The sequence below is a fragment of the Lampris incognitus genome, chromosome 12, assembly GCF_029633865.1.
Source record: "Lampris incognitus isolate fLamInc1 chromosome 12, fLamInc1.hap2, whole genome shotgun sequence".
Lineage (NCBI taxonomy): Eukaryota > Metazoa > Chordata > Actinopteri > Lampriformes > Lampridae > Lampris > Lampris incognitus.
Genome location: NC_079222.1, coordinates 22,469,200 through 22,486,892, shown reverse-complemented (window position 1 = coordinate 22,486,892; position 17,693 = coordinate 22,469,200). Strand labels below are relative to the sequence as shown.

The 17,693-nt window shown below is 40.0% G+C and overlaps 1 protein-coding gene across 1 annotated transcript in view; it reads right to left on the bottom strand.

Moving 5' to 3' along the window:
* Positions 1–7,823: 7,823 nt before the first annotated feature.
* LOC130121572 (astrotactin-2) overlaps positions 7,824–17,693 on the bottom strand; it is a 570,216-nt gene continuing 560,346 nt past the window's right edge. Inside the window, exons 23-24 of the mRNA XM_056290419.1 lie at positions 15,325–15,508; positions 7,824–8,061 (exon numbers count right to left, since the gene is read on the bottom strand). Of these exons, the coding sequence (XP_056146394.1) occupies positions 7,824–8,061; positions 15,325–15,508 (422 nt within the window). The remainder of the gene's footprint in view (positions 8,062–15,324; positions 15,509–17,693) is intronic.

Sequence of the window (17,693 nt, the reverse complement as noted above, 5' to 3'; positions counted from 1 at the left end):
TATGGAGATTGTGTGTCTGATTGTTTTGGCGTACAGTGCTCTGTAGCACCTACCAGAGGGGAGGAGTTGGAACAGGTTGTGACCAGGGTGTGATAGAACTGCAGTGATGTTGCCTGCCCATTTTCTGACTCTGGAGATGAATAAGTCCTGAATGGAGGGTGGATTGACAGCAATGATTTTCTCTACAGTCCTGACTGTCCGTTGTAGTCTGTTCCTGTCCTGTTTGGTGGCCGATCCAAACCAGACAGTGATGGATGTGCGGAGAACATACCGGATTATAATCCAGTATGTTCTGCATTAATCTTACTACTACTGTCAGCAGTTCCTGAGGCAGTTTGAACTTCCAGAGCTGATGGGGAAAGTACATACTCTGCTGGGCCTTTTCGATGATTGAGTCTGTGTTGGTCACCTACGGTCGGTCCTGGGAGATTGCGGATCCCTGAAACCTGAAGGTTTCCACAGCAGACATCGTACTGTGGAGTATGGTGGGGGGGGGGGCAGTGTTGGGAGGCTCCTCCTGAAGTCCACTGTCATCTCCACAGTTTTGAGTGTGTTCAGCTCCAGGTTGCTATGACAACACCAGAGGGTCAGCTATTCAAGATGAGGCCGATGAGCGATGTGTCGTCTGCAAACTTCAGGAGTTTTACAGACGGGTCTCATGAGAAGCAGTCATTTGTATAGAGGGAGAAGAGCAGAGGGGAGAGCACACATACCTGAGGGGTGCCAGTTTTGATTGTCCGGGTGCTGGATGTGATTTTCCTGCGTCAACTGCTGTCTCCTGTCTGTCAGGAAGTTTTTGATCCAGTGAGAGATGGCGGCTGGTACAGTGAGCTGGGTGAGTTTGGAATGGATGATATCTGGGAAGATGGTGTTGAATGCTGAGCTGAGGTCCACAAACGGGACCCTTGCATATAGTAATACAGCGGCAGAACGACCAAAATCAATGATCACATTCATATGCAAATTGCTGTGACCTTTAACTAGTTACACATAGGATTTGGGAGTGTTTGCAATCACAGCATTGTAAGATGGTGACAGTTGTACCCCCCCCCCCCCGGTTCAGGGCTGGTTGTATCCTCTTCACATAGATTGCCTCTTTGTTTCCCCGTTCAAACCAGCATTCCTCCTATCATGGATCCTTGAACGAGTGGAAAGTGGCCTGTAGATAGGTGTAGACTGTGGAGTCCTGAAATGACAAGGTAGCTCTTCTGTGTTGTGCAGCCTATTTGTAACTATTCCCAAATCCTCTGTGAATAGTTCACATGGCTATTGTAACTCTAGTTAATGGTTTTGTCTGTGAATGTTCTCATTCATCCAGGTCATGGTTATCCAAAGGAGTTGCACTTGATTCAACTCCTTTGAATAGTTAATGGTCATGACAATTTGCATATGAAACTGATCGTTGGTTCGGTTGTTATGCTACTGTGTGGTTTATAAGGTTGAGGATACCAGCAGTCATTTGAGACTGATGAAATCATTTGGATCAGTGATGAAAGGTTTCTCCCAATAAACATTGCGTCAAGATGAACTGATTAAACTTTTTGGGATTTCTTTACCTGGATTATTGAGCATTCATAAAGACAGCCAGTTGATGGTTCTCTGCAGTGTGGGGGGATGGTCTCCTGTAGTTGGTATTGTCCTGCCGGCCTCTCCACACAGACACAGGATAGTTAGCTGAAAAACTTTTTTTTTTCAAGTGTAACTCCTTTCGGCTACTCTGATCTCTTTTGCCAGTGTGTTTCTGGCCTGATTTTACAGGATCCTATCTTCACTTCTGTAGGCCACCTCCTTGGCCTGAGGACGCTGCCTGAGTTTTGCTGTGAATCAGGGTTTATTGTTATTGAATGTGCGAAAAGGTTTGGTTTGCCTCATAAAAGCTGATGGAAGATGTCACAGTGTCAGTAAGTTCATTCAGGTCTGTGAATGCAGCATCAAAAACACTCCACTAAGTGTGGTCAAAGCAGGCCTGAAGCTCCAGTTCTGACTCACTGGTACATCTCAGTTTTAACCACAGGCTTTGCCGATTTTAGTTTCTGCCTGTAGGTTGGGAGAAGGTAAACCAGGCAGTGATCAGAGAATCCCAAAGCTGCACAAGGGACAGAGCGATAGGTGTCCTTTAATATTGTGTAGCAATGATCCAGTGTGTTGGTGCCCCTGGTGGGACACTTGAAGTGCTGTCTGTATTTAAGTAGTTCATGGTTGAGATTGGCTCTGTTAAAATCCGCAAGGATAATGAGAAAGGGAGTCTGGATGTTTGTGCTCCATTTTTATTATCTGGTAGGCCAGGTGCTGTAATGCCTCACTAACACAGGCCTGGGGTTGAATCTAGTCACCAGTAAGAATAAATGATGAAAACTTCTGTGGTGAATAAAACGGTATCTAAGTGAGGGCTGCATGTTTTCTTCAACACTGTGACATCTATACACCAACCTTTGTTTATACAGAAACAGATTTCGCCTCTCCATTTTCCGCCCATTAGCTCCATTTCATGAGCCGCATGGAGGAGTTGGAAGTGTGGCAGATGGAGTGAACTGTCCAGTACATGCTCACCAAGCCAGGTTTCAGAGAGGCACAGGGTAGCAGATCTGGAAAAGTGTCTGTGAATGTTCTCATTCATCCAGGTCATGGTTATCCAAAGGAGTTGAATGAAGTGCAACCGGACTTGGTACATATCCGTGAAGACGTTTTGCCTCTCATCCAAGAGGCTTCCTCAGTTCGTGCCTTTCTGACTAGACCAAGCTAGTCTGACTGGCTGGTGATGAGACTCAGAATTTATCCTCTTTGGAGTCGTTGTCAGAGATATAGATGTCCATGGCACTTTGTGTTCCGATGTTTACCAACGCCTGTCGCTAACAGAGCCATAGATCTGTTAGCGAAAAGTCAACATTTGTTCTGTTGAGGGGCAGCAATTCATCCATCTTGTTGGCCAGAGAGTGGACATTCACCAGGTGGATTGATGGGTGCACAGTTTGAAATCCCCACTGTTGCTGTTTAACCAGTGCTCCGGCTTGCTTCCCCCATCGTTGGTTCCAGGGAAGCCCATACAGACCTGCTGTCCCTCCAACTAAAAGCTCAGTGAAACTTTCTGGCTCAAGGAAAAACGGTAAAAATTTTTTACCAGTGAATAGCTGGAGGTTTGAAAGTTCTTCGTTGCTGAAGGTGATGAGAGTGAGAACAAGAAACTAAACAAATAAAGAAGAAAAAAAAAGGAAAAAGTACTAGAGAATGCAGAACCAAGGCTGCTAAATGCAAGAACTTTCTTTTCAGACCTAACCTGAACCCAAGCATTTCAGTCCCCATATCTGAAGTAATCCCCTTTATAGCCAGCAGGATTGCAATATGTAAAGGTGACTAAACAAACAAACAAACAAACAAATGAACAAAAAACAGAATAACTTTCATTTCATGTATTGGGCCTCCAAATGGCTCTGAGTCCTTTGGAGCTCAAGAAATGGAATGAAAGTTATTTTGTTTGTTTGTGTATTTTTAAAACAAAACACCTTTACATATTGCAATTCTGCTGAGTATTTTGGGTATTACTACAGGTATGGGGCCTGATTTGCTTGGGTTAGGCTTAGGTCTGAAAAAAATATCTTGCATTTCATCAGCACAATAAGCTTCAAAGTAAACTGAAATGACTAGTTTGGTTGAAAATTAGTCAGAAATGATTATCTTAAATTATGTTTGTCACTATTTCCACAAAAACAGGAAAAAACAAAACAAACCAAAGACCTTTCTTTTCATATCTTAGGCCTCCAAAGGTCTCTCTGAAAGTCAGCCTAGGTCAAGGCTGTGTCCATGAAATGTGAAAATTAAAATTTTATCATGGGACAAAACCAAATACATCGTTGGAAAGGTCTTGACCTGGAGAGTAACATTATGTCACTCTAAAGATTGTCAATGACTCCTGATTTGAAATATTGCCCTCTGAACCTTGACCTCAGTGCATGTTGGAAGGCTTGTCATTCAGCAACAGAAGAGGCTACAGACATGGGACCAACTGTTACAGAGAGCACTTGATTAGCTATGCGACCCTAAGTGAGGGCACTGTCACATAAGGTCAAAATTAATTTTCACTCATTTAACAATAGACATTTAAAATCTGATCACATAAATGTGTTCCCCCACCCCTTAAACCCCCAATTGAGTATTTACAACTGCCAATTCCAGGAAATACATTATTAAAAAAACCCCAACTACAATTCCCTTGAACCACAACATGCAGCTTGATATAAATTAGCACCATAGTTGAAGTTCTCTTGGTTTGAAAACTAGCATTGTATATATGGTCATAGGACAAGTCCATGAATACCGGGATGGCATCTAGCGCTTTACCTGTGCCCCCGTCCATAGGGTTAGTGGTTGTGTCAGTAAGGGCATCCAATGTAAAATTTTGCCAAATCAGTAAGCGGATGGACAAGACCATACCAGATGAATCGAGTTCCGCATTAACAACGGCCAGCATTGGTGCTGTGCCCTCACAGGGTCCTGATGGAACCTGTAAAATCTGCTGTGATGACCCCTGAAAAACAGGGAAAAAGCTGAAAGAAGAAGACTATATATATATATATATATATATATATATAGTCACCTTCTTAAAATAATGGCCCAAGTCATATTTTCAAGTTTTTCAAAAAACAGAATAAACTGAAAAAAATATAGAATATATGAGATTTCTTAATTTCACACAAAAAGTTTATGACAATATATTACTATTGACATACAAATAACGCATTCTACATTTGTTTCAGTTTAGTCAGTTTTTTGAAAAACTTGAAAATATGACTTAGGCCATTATTTTAAGAAGGTGACGATATATACACATCCTCCATTGTCTTAACTGTTTGTCCTGCTCTCAGGATCGCAGGGATGCTGGAGCCTATCCCAGCAGTCATTGGGCGGCAGGCGGAGAGACACCCTGGATATGCCACCAGGCCATCACAGGGCCATACATATATACATATATATGTGTGTGTGTGTGTGTGTGTATATATGTGTATGTGTGTATATATGTATGTATGTATGTGCGTGTGCGTGTATATATATATATATATATATATATATATATATATATATATATATATATATATTATTTTTTTTTGGCCCTGTGATGGCCTGGCGGCCTATCCAGGGTGTCTTTCCGCCTGCCTGCCGCCCAATGACTGCTAGGATAGGCTCCAGCATACCTGCGTTGCCAATACATAAATTACACTGCATTTAGTTGAATTATTTGAGAAAAAGCATAATGTAGGATATTCATGAAGGATATTTTAGCAAGTTTGTAAAACACATTTTTGGTTTTGTTCAATATCGGAAATGTTGCATGCTAACAAATTTCTGACGAGACCTGAAATATTTTTTTCTAATAACTAACAAAGTTAAGATCATACACCTTCCCTTAACAAAGCTTCTTAAAATAAAATGCAAATTCTTTACTAGAAATGTTACCAAAATGCATTTTAATGCCAAAACTGTCTGAAATTATTGTATTTTCCATTAAGAATAAAAGGGATGTCAGCCATTTTTTTTCTTTTCCCAGACAGAAACGTGACACTCACCCGAGATGGACCCAGTCTCTACCAAAATTGGCTATAAGTTGAAATGTTGATATGAAACGTAGTTTTGGTTCATAAATGTCGAGATTTTCATATGTCCATGGTTTTCACAAAAGTAAAATGTCAACATTTATTCTGGCGACTGGATTGCCGCACAGTGGGTGACCTGGGCAAGTTGAGCCTTGCTGGTTGGAAATTGCTCATGACTGTTCAAAGGTGATGCGTGGTATTTGGATGCATCTGCTCTCCACAGAAGTTAAGGGGAAGGATTGGCATATCCCCTGCATGCAAAAGTGGACTTTGGCGCATGCTCTCTATGCAATTTGAAAGTGTAAATTCGTGTTATTTGCATGCAGATTGAAGAGACCGGGTTGACTTCCTCATTTTCAATGTACAGTACTTCTTTGCTTTATGTCTTTAGTTCGTACAATCGAGAGGAATTATTTAAGCCATCTGATAATGGTTATTTGATAATATTTTTGTGTTTAAAAATTTTAAAGGATAAATATCACCATTCACTGCATCACCATCTCTTCTATCCACACCTATTTACTGGGTCTTAATATTGTTATGAGCAAACGTCAATTGGCATCAAGAAGGTATAGCTTTTTAAAAAACTTGCTAAACATGTCTTCATTATATTCAGCTGAATTTTAGATATTTCGAAGCTCTGATGCCATTTCATGCTCAAAATTTACTTTTAATATCTTCTGTGACTTTGTGATTATTTCAAGTATTTTCTATCTAAATTAAAAAAAAAATTGTGAATCTTTTAAATCTCATTCTTCCCCTTAATCTCTTTCAAATCCATTATCTCCCTCAATTTATTTGTACATTGTGACTGGAATGACTGTAGATTATGACATAGTCAGGCTCAGTGTGTCACCGATTTTCTCCAAATTTGGCCAGAAATAAAGTTAATTTTTTATGATATTGTATTGTCAATAAATCACACTTTTGTGATAAAATAACAAAAGTCACACTCTAAACTCAAACTGAAACCATTGCCACCCTACTGACATTACAGGCAAAGTAAATGGTTTTGCAAGTAACGCTAATAGATCGGTCCATTGGTTTTTAGTACCAATACTATAGACCTATTAAGTCACATACTACAACTTATTAAATTTTAATTGCTTTCTTTGATGGCAAAACTCTATTTTAATACCTAATATTACTATAAGATAAGGTATGTGATTGGTGAGTACAGAACTTTTTGAAAAACCTCTATTTATGGCATCAAGTAAAAAAGACTACTTCACATGAAGAGCGTATCACAAACGAAACAAGTCTAAAAGAACAGTCTAATCATAAAAGCAGTGGAAAACAAATTTTCCTATTTCAAAAAGAATGCAGTTAATGTTTTGTCTTGGCACAAGGTAATGTGCGGCCAAAATTCAGTACCATTTCTCATTTGTGAAATATTATTCCCACAATTTCTCTGAAATCAATTACTTTATTTTTCTTTGTGCAGGGTCAACAGGACGTAGGGTAAGTAATCACCCAGCAATGAAGCAATGGAATTAAATGTTTATGGGTGAATAAAAAATCTGAATGTCATTCACATGGTATTCACATTGATTTAATGGTTTTATGATATTTGTCATTCTTTACCAAACCATTCTAATTCTCCGAATGTAGTCTTTGACATTCATTACAATACTAACCTCATGATTTATCAAATTACTGATTTAACTTCTATGGAGCATAATTATTGTAGTTTTAAAATTTATGTGATTTTGAAAACAAATAAAAAGTGTTTTTTTTACTGGTTTTAACTGCTTAGTTTCACTCTCGCCTTCCAAATGAAGGCAGTAAAGGGAAATAAGTAATGCTTTTCTTTTAATTTTTCTCTTCTTTTTTGTATTACTTTTTTCTGTTTTTTTTTTTTATTATTCCTAAGCATTCCAGGAAAGCCCCTTCTTTCACAGTACCACAAAGGAACCACAATATTACATTCAGTGTTTTTAAGCCAACCACTTTTTGGCTTGGCTGAATGATAATTTACATGTGCATACTGCAGTTCCTTACTGATATGTCACCTTCTGAATCCCCAATTTATTAAAATCAGGCTACACAAAATGTCTTTTGGTAGCTTTTACACAATGTCCAGTGACTTCTGAGGTCGTTGAAGCTCTCCTGGTTTTAAAAATGCACCAGTCACTTGAGAGAGACACCTGCTGCAGAGTAGCAAGGAGAAGGTGGGACATTGATTGATGATGTCAGTTTACTGGGCCAATACGTGCAACCTTTCTCCAAACTCCTGTCTCACCGAAGTTTGGTGTTGCCATATGTGTTGCGCTGGACTGAAATTAGCTTCTCCATGCAAGCCATACGCGTCTCATGTAAGGAGCCATGCCATATGTTGCTAGGAGGCCGGACCTCCTCATTCCGACAGTAAACATAGGTCATAGTGTCAGTGCGGCTCTGGATGTAGGTGCTGCGCAGAAGGGCTCGGCAGTAGCGGCTAATCCTCTCCACCCTACGTAAGATTAGGTGAGCTTTCCTATTACAGGGGGAGACATAATAATATCAATCAGTTCAACATAGTATTATCAATGTCTTTATGCATGCTCAATAATCCAGGTAAGGAAATCACATAAAGGTGAATCAGTTTGTCTGGACACAACTTTTAGTGGGAGAAACATTTCATCACTCCTCCAAGTGACTTTATCAGTCTCAGTTGACTGCAGGTATCCTCCAAGCTTATAAACAGCACAGCTGCATAATGACTGAAACCAACAACTGGTTTCATATGCAAATAGGCATGACCATTTACTTGACTTGCAATGGCCATGTGTACTATTCATAAAGGATTGGGGAATAGTTGCATCACAGCATTGTAAGACGGAAACAGATTTACTCTTAGCCCCCCCCCCCCCCTTCAGATAGATGGCCTCTTTGACTATCTGTCCGACAGACAACTCACCCAGGCGTAGAAAGACATCCTTAATAATGGCTGAATTTTGCTGTCACGCCGAGGCAAATCGCGATAGTGGAACTGATCACAACTACGGAATCAGTGATCTGTAAAAACAACATCACGGAGGTGCCATCATCCAACATCAGTAGAGACGAGAGGAAATCACTCATGACTCTCAATAAGGACAAAAACATCATCATCCTTCTGGTGGACAAAGGCGGATGAACTGTTGTATTAAACCAGACAGACTATCATGAGAAAGTAATGACGTTACTCTGTGACATAAATACTTCTGAGCTGCTGAAATGAGATCCCGGTAGTGGTTACAAGAAAAAGGTGATAGATTATCTGAAGCTGTTAGAACAGGAAAATGCTATTGACAGAATTTTGTACCACAGATTAACCCAGGGGGAGCTACACTTAGTCTGTATGGTTTACCTAAGATACATAAACAGGATGTGCCATCATGGCCTATTGTTTGTATGATTAACTCAGTGACCTATAACATCTCTAAGTTTCTGGCATCTATTCTTAACTTGTTGGTAGGCAGTAATGACCATCACATTCAAAACACTATGGATTTTGTGGATAAGGTCAGGGACATCATTATGGAGGGGGATGAAACAATGGTCTCATGTGATGTTACGTCTCTTCACGTGTGTTCCTGTTGATGAAGCGGTGGTGGTCTGTATGAAATTACAGGAAGACCCCGTCATTAGCAATAGGACCACCCTTAACACTGAATCAAATGCCTTATTCAAATCTAAACTAATAACTATTCCTCCTTTGTCTCCCTTCATATAGTCAATTGTGTCTCTAATGCTACTTACTGTGTCTGCTATGTTCTTACCTGGTATGCTGTAAGCCTGTGTGCTTCCCACCACCATTCCTATAACTCTTTTTATCCTGTTGGCTCCAGTATACCCGCGACCCTGAGAGCAGGATAAGCGGTTTGGATAATTGATGGATGGATGGGCTAAGACCCCTGCTAATATTTTTTTTTAATTATTCAACATGCTAAGTGGCTAATAGTTTTCAAATCTATCCCTACTCACTTTCTAGTATATAATGCTAACTACCCCTGTTGACATACTACCTGGCATCTCGTTCTTTTCTTCTATCCACCTAAATGCTTTATCTAACACTGGCACTAATTCCTCTCTGAACCCAATGTAAAATTCACCAATTAAACCATCTATCCCTGGACTCTTGTTCCTACCTAACCCTGCTATTGCTGCCTCTATTTCTCCTGTCCCTATCTCTCCCTCACACATCTCTCTATCATCATCACTTACCCTGGCCTTCACCTTATCTAACACTTGTCCTATGCTATCTTCCTCAACCTGTTCTTTCCTAAATAATTCCCTATAAAAATCTTCTACTCTTTCAGCTATCCTTACACAATCTGTAATCTCCCTACCATCCTTTCCTTCCACCTTTTCTCGACGATTCTTCTTCTGTTTAATCTTTTCTAACCATAATAAATACCTTGTACATTTCTCTCCCTCAACTACATATCTAGCCCTGCTTCTATTTATTGCTCCCATACACCTCTTTTCTTCTATTTCCTTCAGTTCATATTTTATTTTAATATATTCCCCTAAATCTTAACCTGCCTCCTTATCTGCCCTCTCTGCCTCTCTAGCTAACCCTCCCTTTAACCTCCTCTCTCTTTTCCTCTCTACCTTATTTCTGCCTCTGCTATAATCTATACTCAATATCTTCTTTCACACTCTTCCACTACCTCCCAATGGTCTCCTCATACATACGCTCATTCTTTCTCCTCATTATACACTCTCTCACTTCTTCTTTCAGCTTGCTCCCTGTTTCTTAGGGGTCGCGACAGCGGATTTTATAGTTTCCACTATTTTATAGTCTATTTTATTTTATAGTCTCTCACGGTCCCCTTATAGTTCTCATCTCTCAGCAACTCACCATTCAGACACCACAGCCCCCCCCCTTCACTTTAGCCTAAGCTAAAACCTAACACCAAATCATAGGTAAGTATCGTGACTTTGTACTCTATTTCCCCTATCTTATCTACTATGCCCTTCATGCTCACAACTAAATCTACCCTACTGTTTTAACACTCCCCTTACCACCTGTCTCCTGGAAAAAGCCCTCCCCTCTGGATTCCCCTCTGGATTCATCTCTCTCCACACATCAATCAGCCCTTTCACTCTCAACACTTCTTTCAACACACCTCTCGACGAATTGCTCCTAAATCTCACACTCACAGTCACATCCAACCTTTCACACCATACATTAAAGTCACCTACCACCATACAGTTCTCACCAACCTTCCCTCCCAAGTTCTAAAAAAAAAAAAAACAAAAAAAAAAAACAAAAAAAAAAAAACCTCTCACTCTCATCGTTCAGTTCATACACTTTCAACAGCTGAAATTCTTTATCTAGGGGTCAAAAGTAATCCCTATCAATCTCCCCTCATCATTACCCACACATTCCCTAACATTCTCAACTGCAACTCTTTTCTCTTATATTGCAACCCATCTTGTTCTGACTCCACCATTGTTCACATACATTTCTCCCATCCATTCTCTCTCAACCTCTCTCACACACGCCTCATCCCAATGTGTCTCTTGCAAACATAAAATATGCGACTCACATACCATGAAGGTTTGCTGTCTCCTAATCCTATCCCATAGCCCATTTGCATTAAAGCATTAAACCGAGATGCTGGTCGTTGGCCCTGCTAGACACAGACACCAATTTGATCAAGTAACAATAGCAATCTACAACTCTGTGATTTCATAGTGTGGCAGCCAAAAATCTTGCTATTAGCACATTAAAGAAATCATCAATACTGTCTTTTTTCACTTACATAACATAACCAAAATTTGGTCTTTCCTGTCCATGGCAGGCACAGAGACTCTAATACACGCATTTGTTTCATCCAGACCTGATTACTGTAATGTTCTGTTTTCAGGTCTGCCACATGCTAGTACTAAAAGTCTTCAGATGGTTCAGAATGCTGCACCTAGAATCCTAACTACATCTAGAAAATTTGACCACATTACACCAATTCTTGCCTGCCTTCATTGGCTTCTTATCCATGTTAGATCAGATTTCATGTTGCTTCTGCTGAGTTATAAAATCCGAAATGGGCTTGCCCCTGAAACTGTACATTCTATCTCGAGCTCTTCACTTTCAAAATACAGGGCTCTCGTGTGTACCCAAAGTTAAAAAGAAGTTAGCTGGTGGCAGGGCCTTTTCCCATCGGGCCCCATTCTTGTGGAATAACCTGCCTGCTGCCATCAGATAATCAGAGTCTGCTGAGTCCTTTAAATCCAAACTTAAAACTCATCTTTTTGCCTTAGCCTACATTTAGTTGCCTTTGAGTTGAGTGTTTCACAACCTGTACTGCATGGCAGGGTAGTTTCTGTCTCAATGAATTTACTAAGCACTGTTCTGTCAATGAGATTATAGCATATAGATTACTGACTATTGCAATCTGTTCTCTTCTCTCACATGTCTTTTCTCTCTCTCTGAATGATGTCTTCTTCTTTCTCTTCTTCTGTGTGTATGTATGGTGTGATGTGTCTCCCTTGGGTCCACGTTCAGTCTGTCCACCTCCCACGTCTCCATGGTGATGGTGGTCACCATCTGGTTACTGTTCGGCATCCCCCTCATCACATTTTTTTATATATCTTACAAATCCATTTAATTTTGTTATCCCGCTTTAATGTTATATCCTTCTCTCACTCAGATGTGACTATTTAAAAAAAAATGTCTACATGATGCTGGTCACGTGGTTCGAGTCCTGAGCTGTTCGCGTGAGGTCTGAATACTGCTTGGCATTCTCCTCATCATAGTCTTCATATATTTTATAATTCCATTATAATCCTGTTATCCTCTTTCAAAGTTGTGTTCTGTAAATTGTGTAAACACAACATCCATTGCACGTTGTTCGTCTAGGGAGAGAGATCACTCCTCTGTTGCTCTCCCTGAGGTTTCTTCCTATTTTTTATCCCTGCTAATTTTTTTTTTTATTGAATTGTTCCTTATCCAATGTGAGGGTCTAAGGACAGGATGTTGTGCTGCTGTAAAGTCCCCTGAGACAAATTTGTAATTTGTGATATTGGGCCATACAAATAAAATGGACTTGACTTGACATGACTACTCTTCACAGAGGATTAGGGAAGGAATAGTTTCAATCACAGCATTTTAAGATTGTGATAGATGTACTCTTAGCCCCCCCCTCAGCACAACACAGAAGAGCTAATGCGTCAGGCAGTCTACACCCATCTACAGGACCGTGGCCACTCTTTCAAAGGATGAGGACATGCACATCCATGATAGGGAGGAACACTGGTTTGAACGGAGAGTTAAAGAGGCCATCTATGTGAAGAAGGATCGACCATCCCTGAACCGACTGTACTAAGAGTACATCTGTCACCATATTACTGTGCTGTGATTGCAACTATTCCCCAATCCTCTGTGAATAGTACACATTGCCATTGTAAATCTAGTTAATGGTCACAGCAATTTACATTTGAAACTAATCGTTGTTTTTGGTCACTATATTGTTTATAAGGGTGGGGAAACCTTCAGTCATTTGAGACTTAACAGGTCACTTAAATGTGTGAATAAATGTTTCTCCATATAAAGATTTTGTCCAGATTAACTGATTCACCTTTCTGTGATTTCCTTACCTGAATTATTGAGCATGCATAATGCTACCATTTAGGTACTGCTTACAAAAAGTCAACCATAGTCAGATACCACCAGCATTATATGTTTTGACTCTTTAGCTTTAAACTGTAAGAACAGTTTACTGGCCAAGTTATTTAGTTCATATCGTCACAATCACATTTAGGAATGACCTAAAGAAAAGCACATTAATTGAAGAAAAACATAAAGGATATATGAAGACAAAAAGACCAACAGACATTTAATCAGGCAGTCAGTGATAGATAGACAGACAGATAGATAGATAGATAGATAGATAGATAGATAGATAGATAGATAGATAGATAGATAGATAGATAGATAGATAGATAGATAGATAGATAGATAGATAGATAGATAGATAGATTGATTGATTGATTGATTGATTGATTGATTGATCCTCAGTGTTTGGACCTGTTCACCAGAATAATACCTCTGAAAGGCAATAGTGTGGTGTCTAGGGGTCTAGGGACATAGTGAAGCTGGGAACACACTAGTTGACTTTTAAAGTCCTAATCAACTGAGAAAATTCTCCATATTGCACAATCAATTGTTGACTTCTGCGAATTTCAGTCGTAGACAAACACACTGGTTAGAACTGCAGTCATGGAGATGGACACACTTGCCAATGAGTTCAGACTGGTCTCTATTTCATTTTTAAAAACAAAACGTGTTTGATATAATCATGGTAGCTCTGACTGGTTGAAGGCTCAAACGGGAAGCAAGTGATTTGAACCTTAAAACCTCACCATCTACATGATTAAGTGTGGCATGTCTTTGTGGCGTTGCCCTATTTGCACAGACTGGTGCAGACCCTCCACATTCTTGGAAGTCAGTCATCATGGCTAAGTAAGGGTAAAAATCATTCTTAAATCAGCTGGTGTGTTGCTGGTTTACAGTAAATTGCTTATTGCAAAAGGGAACAACAGCAGTTGTCCCCGATGTTCCAGAAGTCCTTTTAACAATTCATGGAGGATCTAGATCTATGCAGCTAACTGACAAGGTGGGTTTTATGAACAAAGTCTGATCCCACACAAGGGCAATCATTATTCAATATGAAATAGAAAGCTGCAAGTCCAGGGAGCATTTTACTTTAGAAAAACTGGGCAATAATTTGTAGACTTCGTAGACTAGGCTTGTTCTTCTGTCAAGTCACCAACTTGGTAAAACATAAATAAAAATGTAAATGAGAGGAAATAAAAACATGTGACGAACTTCAAGTAAATGAAAATACATGATAAAGCCATGCGACTCCATTCATGAGATTTATGTCCTTATGATATTTGTGTCCATATAAGATGGAACTCCAATGGAACAACCTCATCATGATTACTCTTATGCCAATATGGCAACCCCCTGTCCTGTACGGCACAGACAGACTCTTTTGGTTTTGCTGGGCAAGGATTTGCTATGAAAGTCTAAACCAATATTTTGCTGTCCAGACTTACTGCTGACCAGGGTGTCTTTGTGTGTTTGAGAGCAAGAGCGAGAGCGAGAGAGAGAGAGAGAGAGAGAGAGAGAGAGAGAGAGAGAGAGAGAGAGAGAGAGAGAGAGAGAGAGAGAGAGAGAGAGAGAGAGAGAGAGAGAGAGAGAGAGAGTGTGAATGTGTGGCTTTGCACGTGGCCATATTTGTTTCCGTATTAATTTATGTTTGTATGTGTGACTGCATGCACGTCACTGCCCGTCTACAGCTGTAAACCTGATTCTGGACAATGAATAAAAAGGTTATGGTTATGAAAAAAACAAAACATACAAATCCATATGTTAAAACACTTAACACATTTTAGTTACCATATCCATGCAATGACTTTCTTTCTAAAATTTTTGTTTTGTTTTTTTTAAATCAAAAATGCCTCAAACCCAAATATATTTGAAGACAAGTAGCAGTAATAGTAGTGGACTGACAACCACCAACATAACGGGGGAATCAGCACACAGCACATTTAATGGTGTGTATATATTATTTTGCTCCTTATTTGTTGAGCACTTTCATACCATTGAGTGTTTCTTTTAACAAAGTTTTATATATATATATATATATATATATAGAGAGAGAGAGAGAGAGAGAGAGAGCGGGAGAGAGAGAGAGAGAGAGAGAGAGAGAGAGAGAGAGAGAGTGAGTGAGTGAGAGAGCGGGAGCTGTACAAATATTTTCACCTGGGTCCAAGCTCATCTTCACTGCGCCAGACAAAGTCTCCGAACTTCTCATAGTGGGAGTTGTAGTGGTGTTGAACGCGATAGAGCAGAGGAGCAGGGATCTCCATCAGTGTATTGTAGGCTGTTTGCTGCTCCTTGCCGCTGGTGTAGCCATTGTACAAATTGTACACCTTGTCAGCTATTTCTGCAGAGTGTAAGACGAAAAGAGAGAGACTGAGAAGGAACAGTTATTTATAGGGCATAGGATGAGGATGTGCACTGGTTTGAGCGCGGAGTCAGAGAGGCCATCTATGTGAAGAGGGAACGACCATCCCTGAATGGGGGGGGGGGGGGCTAAGAGTACTTCTGTCGCCATCTTACAATGCTGTGATTGCAACTATTCCCCAATCTTGTGTGAATAGTACACTTGGCCATTGTAACTCAAGTTAATGGTCACAGCAATTTGCATATGAAACCAAACGTTGGTTCGGTCATTATGCAACTGTGACGTTTATAAGGTTGGGGGATACCTGCAGTCAGTTGAGACAGAAGAAGCCACGTAGATGAATGACAAAATGTTTCTCCCAATAAACATGTCCAGATAAACTGATTCCACTTTCTGGGATATAGGGAATAGTACACAAACAAAAGAGAAGATAATACGTCAAGAAAAGTAATTGTGCATTCAAATAAAATGGAACTTAAATCCATATAAAAATCAGTCAAAAACCATTCAATATTTCCCATGCAATGAAAATTATCAGATCATGCTCAAATTCTGGGGGGGGAAAATGAAGAAATAAATACAGATACTAAAAAGAGAGGGAGACTGATAAGAATAACAAGGCCAATGGAGAGAAATGCTTAGAATGACCCAAAGATGGGGGCAGCATGGCTCACAAAGTAGAGCAGGTCTTTTACTAAATGGAAGGTTGCTGGTTTGATCCCTGGCTCCTCCAGAGAGCATGTTGAGGTGTCCTTGAACTCCTAACTGCTCCTGATGAGCAGGTTGGTGCCTTGCATGGCAGCCTCCACCATCAGTGTGTTAATGGGTGTATGTGAGGCATACATTGTGAACGCATTGAATAGTCAGTAGACTAGTAAAGTGCTATACAAATAATGGATTACATTGAGTGAATTACAGGGGGGATGATTAGGTGGCCGGAGGGAGAAAACAAGGTTGGGAGTTTTGCAGGACACCAGGGGACCCCCTACTTTTTATGGTAAGTGCCATGGGATCTTTAATGACCACAGTGAGTCAGGACCTCAGTTTAACATCTCATCCAAAGGACAGCATCTCCTACAGCACAGTGTTCCCATCACTCCACTAGGGTATTGGGATTTAAAAAAAAAATTAGACCCAGAGGAAACACTGCCCCCTACTGGCCCAACAACACCACTTTCAGCAGCCACTCAGTTTTCCCAGGAGGTCTCTCATCCAAGTACTAGCCAAGCCCATACCTACTTAGCATCTGTCATTCGACGAGGCCAGGGTACATGTAAATTCAGTCCATTGACCATTTAAAGAAGGAAACAATGGAGACAGATAGGCAAGTGAAGAAAAAAGAGCAGGATACAGGTGGCTTCAGTGAAGTTTGAGTGAAGGTAAAGGGAAAAGTCACTGATTTTCAACCTTATCTCTGTCTATCTGCAACAAGGATAGCACATGAAAAACACCTGCAGTTATTCCCGATCATTTCTGCATCTCTTTTCTTCTGGCCACCTCACTGATGTCACTTGGTGGCCAGAAAAACTAGAGCCTAGCAGGGTTTCTAATACTCTAATCTACTCTAAATATGCTGTTAAAAAAAAAAAAAACACATCCATGTTCTCTTGAATAAGCTATGTTTCTGATGGTGGAATCGATGTCCTACAACAATAGTGGAGAGGATTTTATGGACAACAATACAAAAGTTACCATGTAGCAATGCATTCTGTGATATGTAGGAGCTGTGGTAAAGACTTTGTGAGCAGGAGAACACCGATTTCTCCATCAATACAGTACACAATACAGACGTCATTGCTTCAATCGACTATTACTCATCAGTAAAAAATAAATAAATAAATAAATACAATAAAATATATGTATGTATATATATATATATATATATATATATATATTTTACTGTGAGCCGAGTCAATTCTTCATGAGACAGTACAAGCCTGTTTCATGCCATGCACATCACCTACACAATGTCCAATGGGGAAGGAAGAGGTACGACATTCAAAAACTCAAAATACGTGATCGTTAATGGTCCAATGGGGGGGGGGGGTATTTGTGTATTGGCATGATTTATTTATAATTACAAAATAGGTGCTTATATCTGTCTGCAACGGCTGGCCAATTCATTCCTGTTATTCAATGTGGACATTTCTGGTTTGCAAATGAT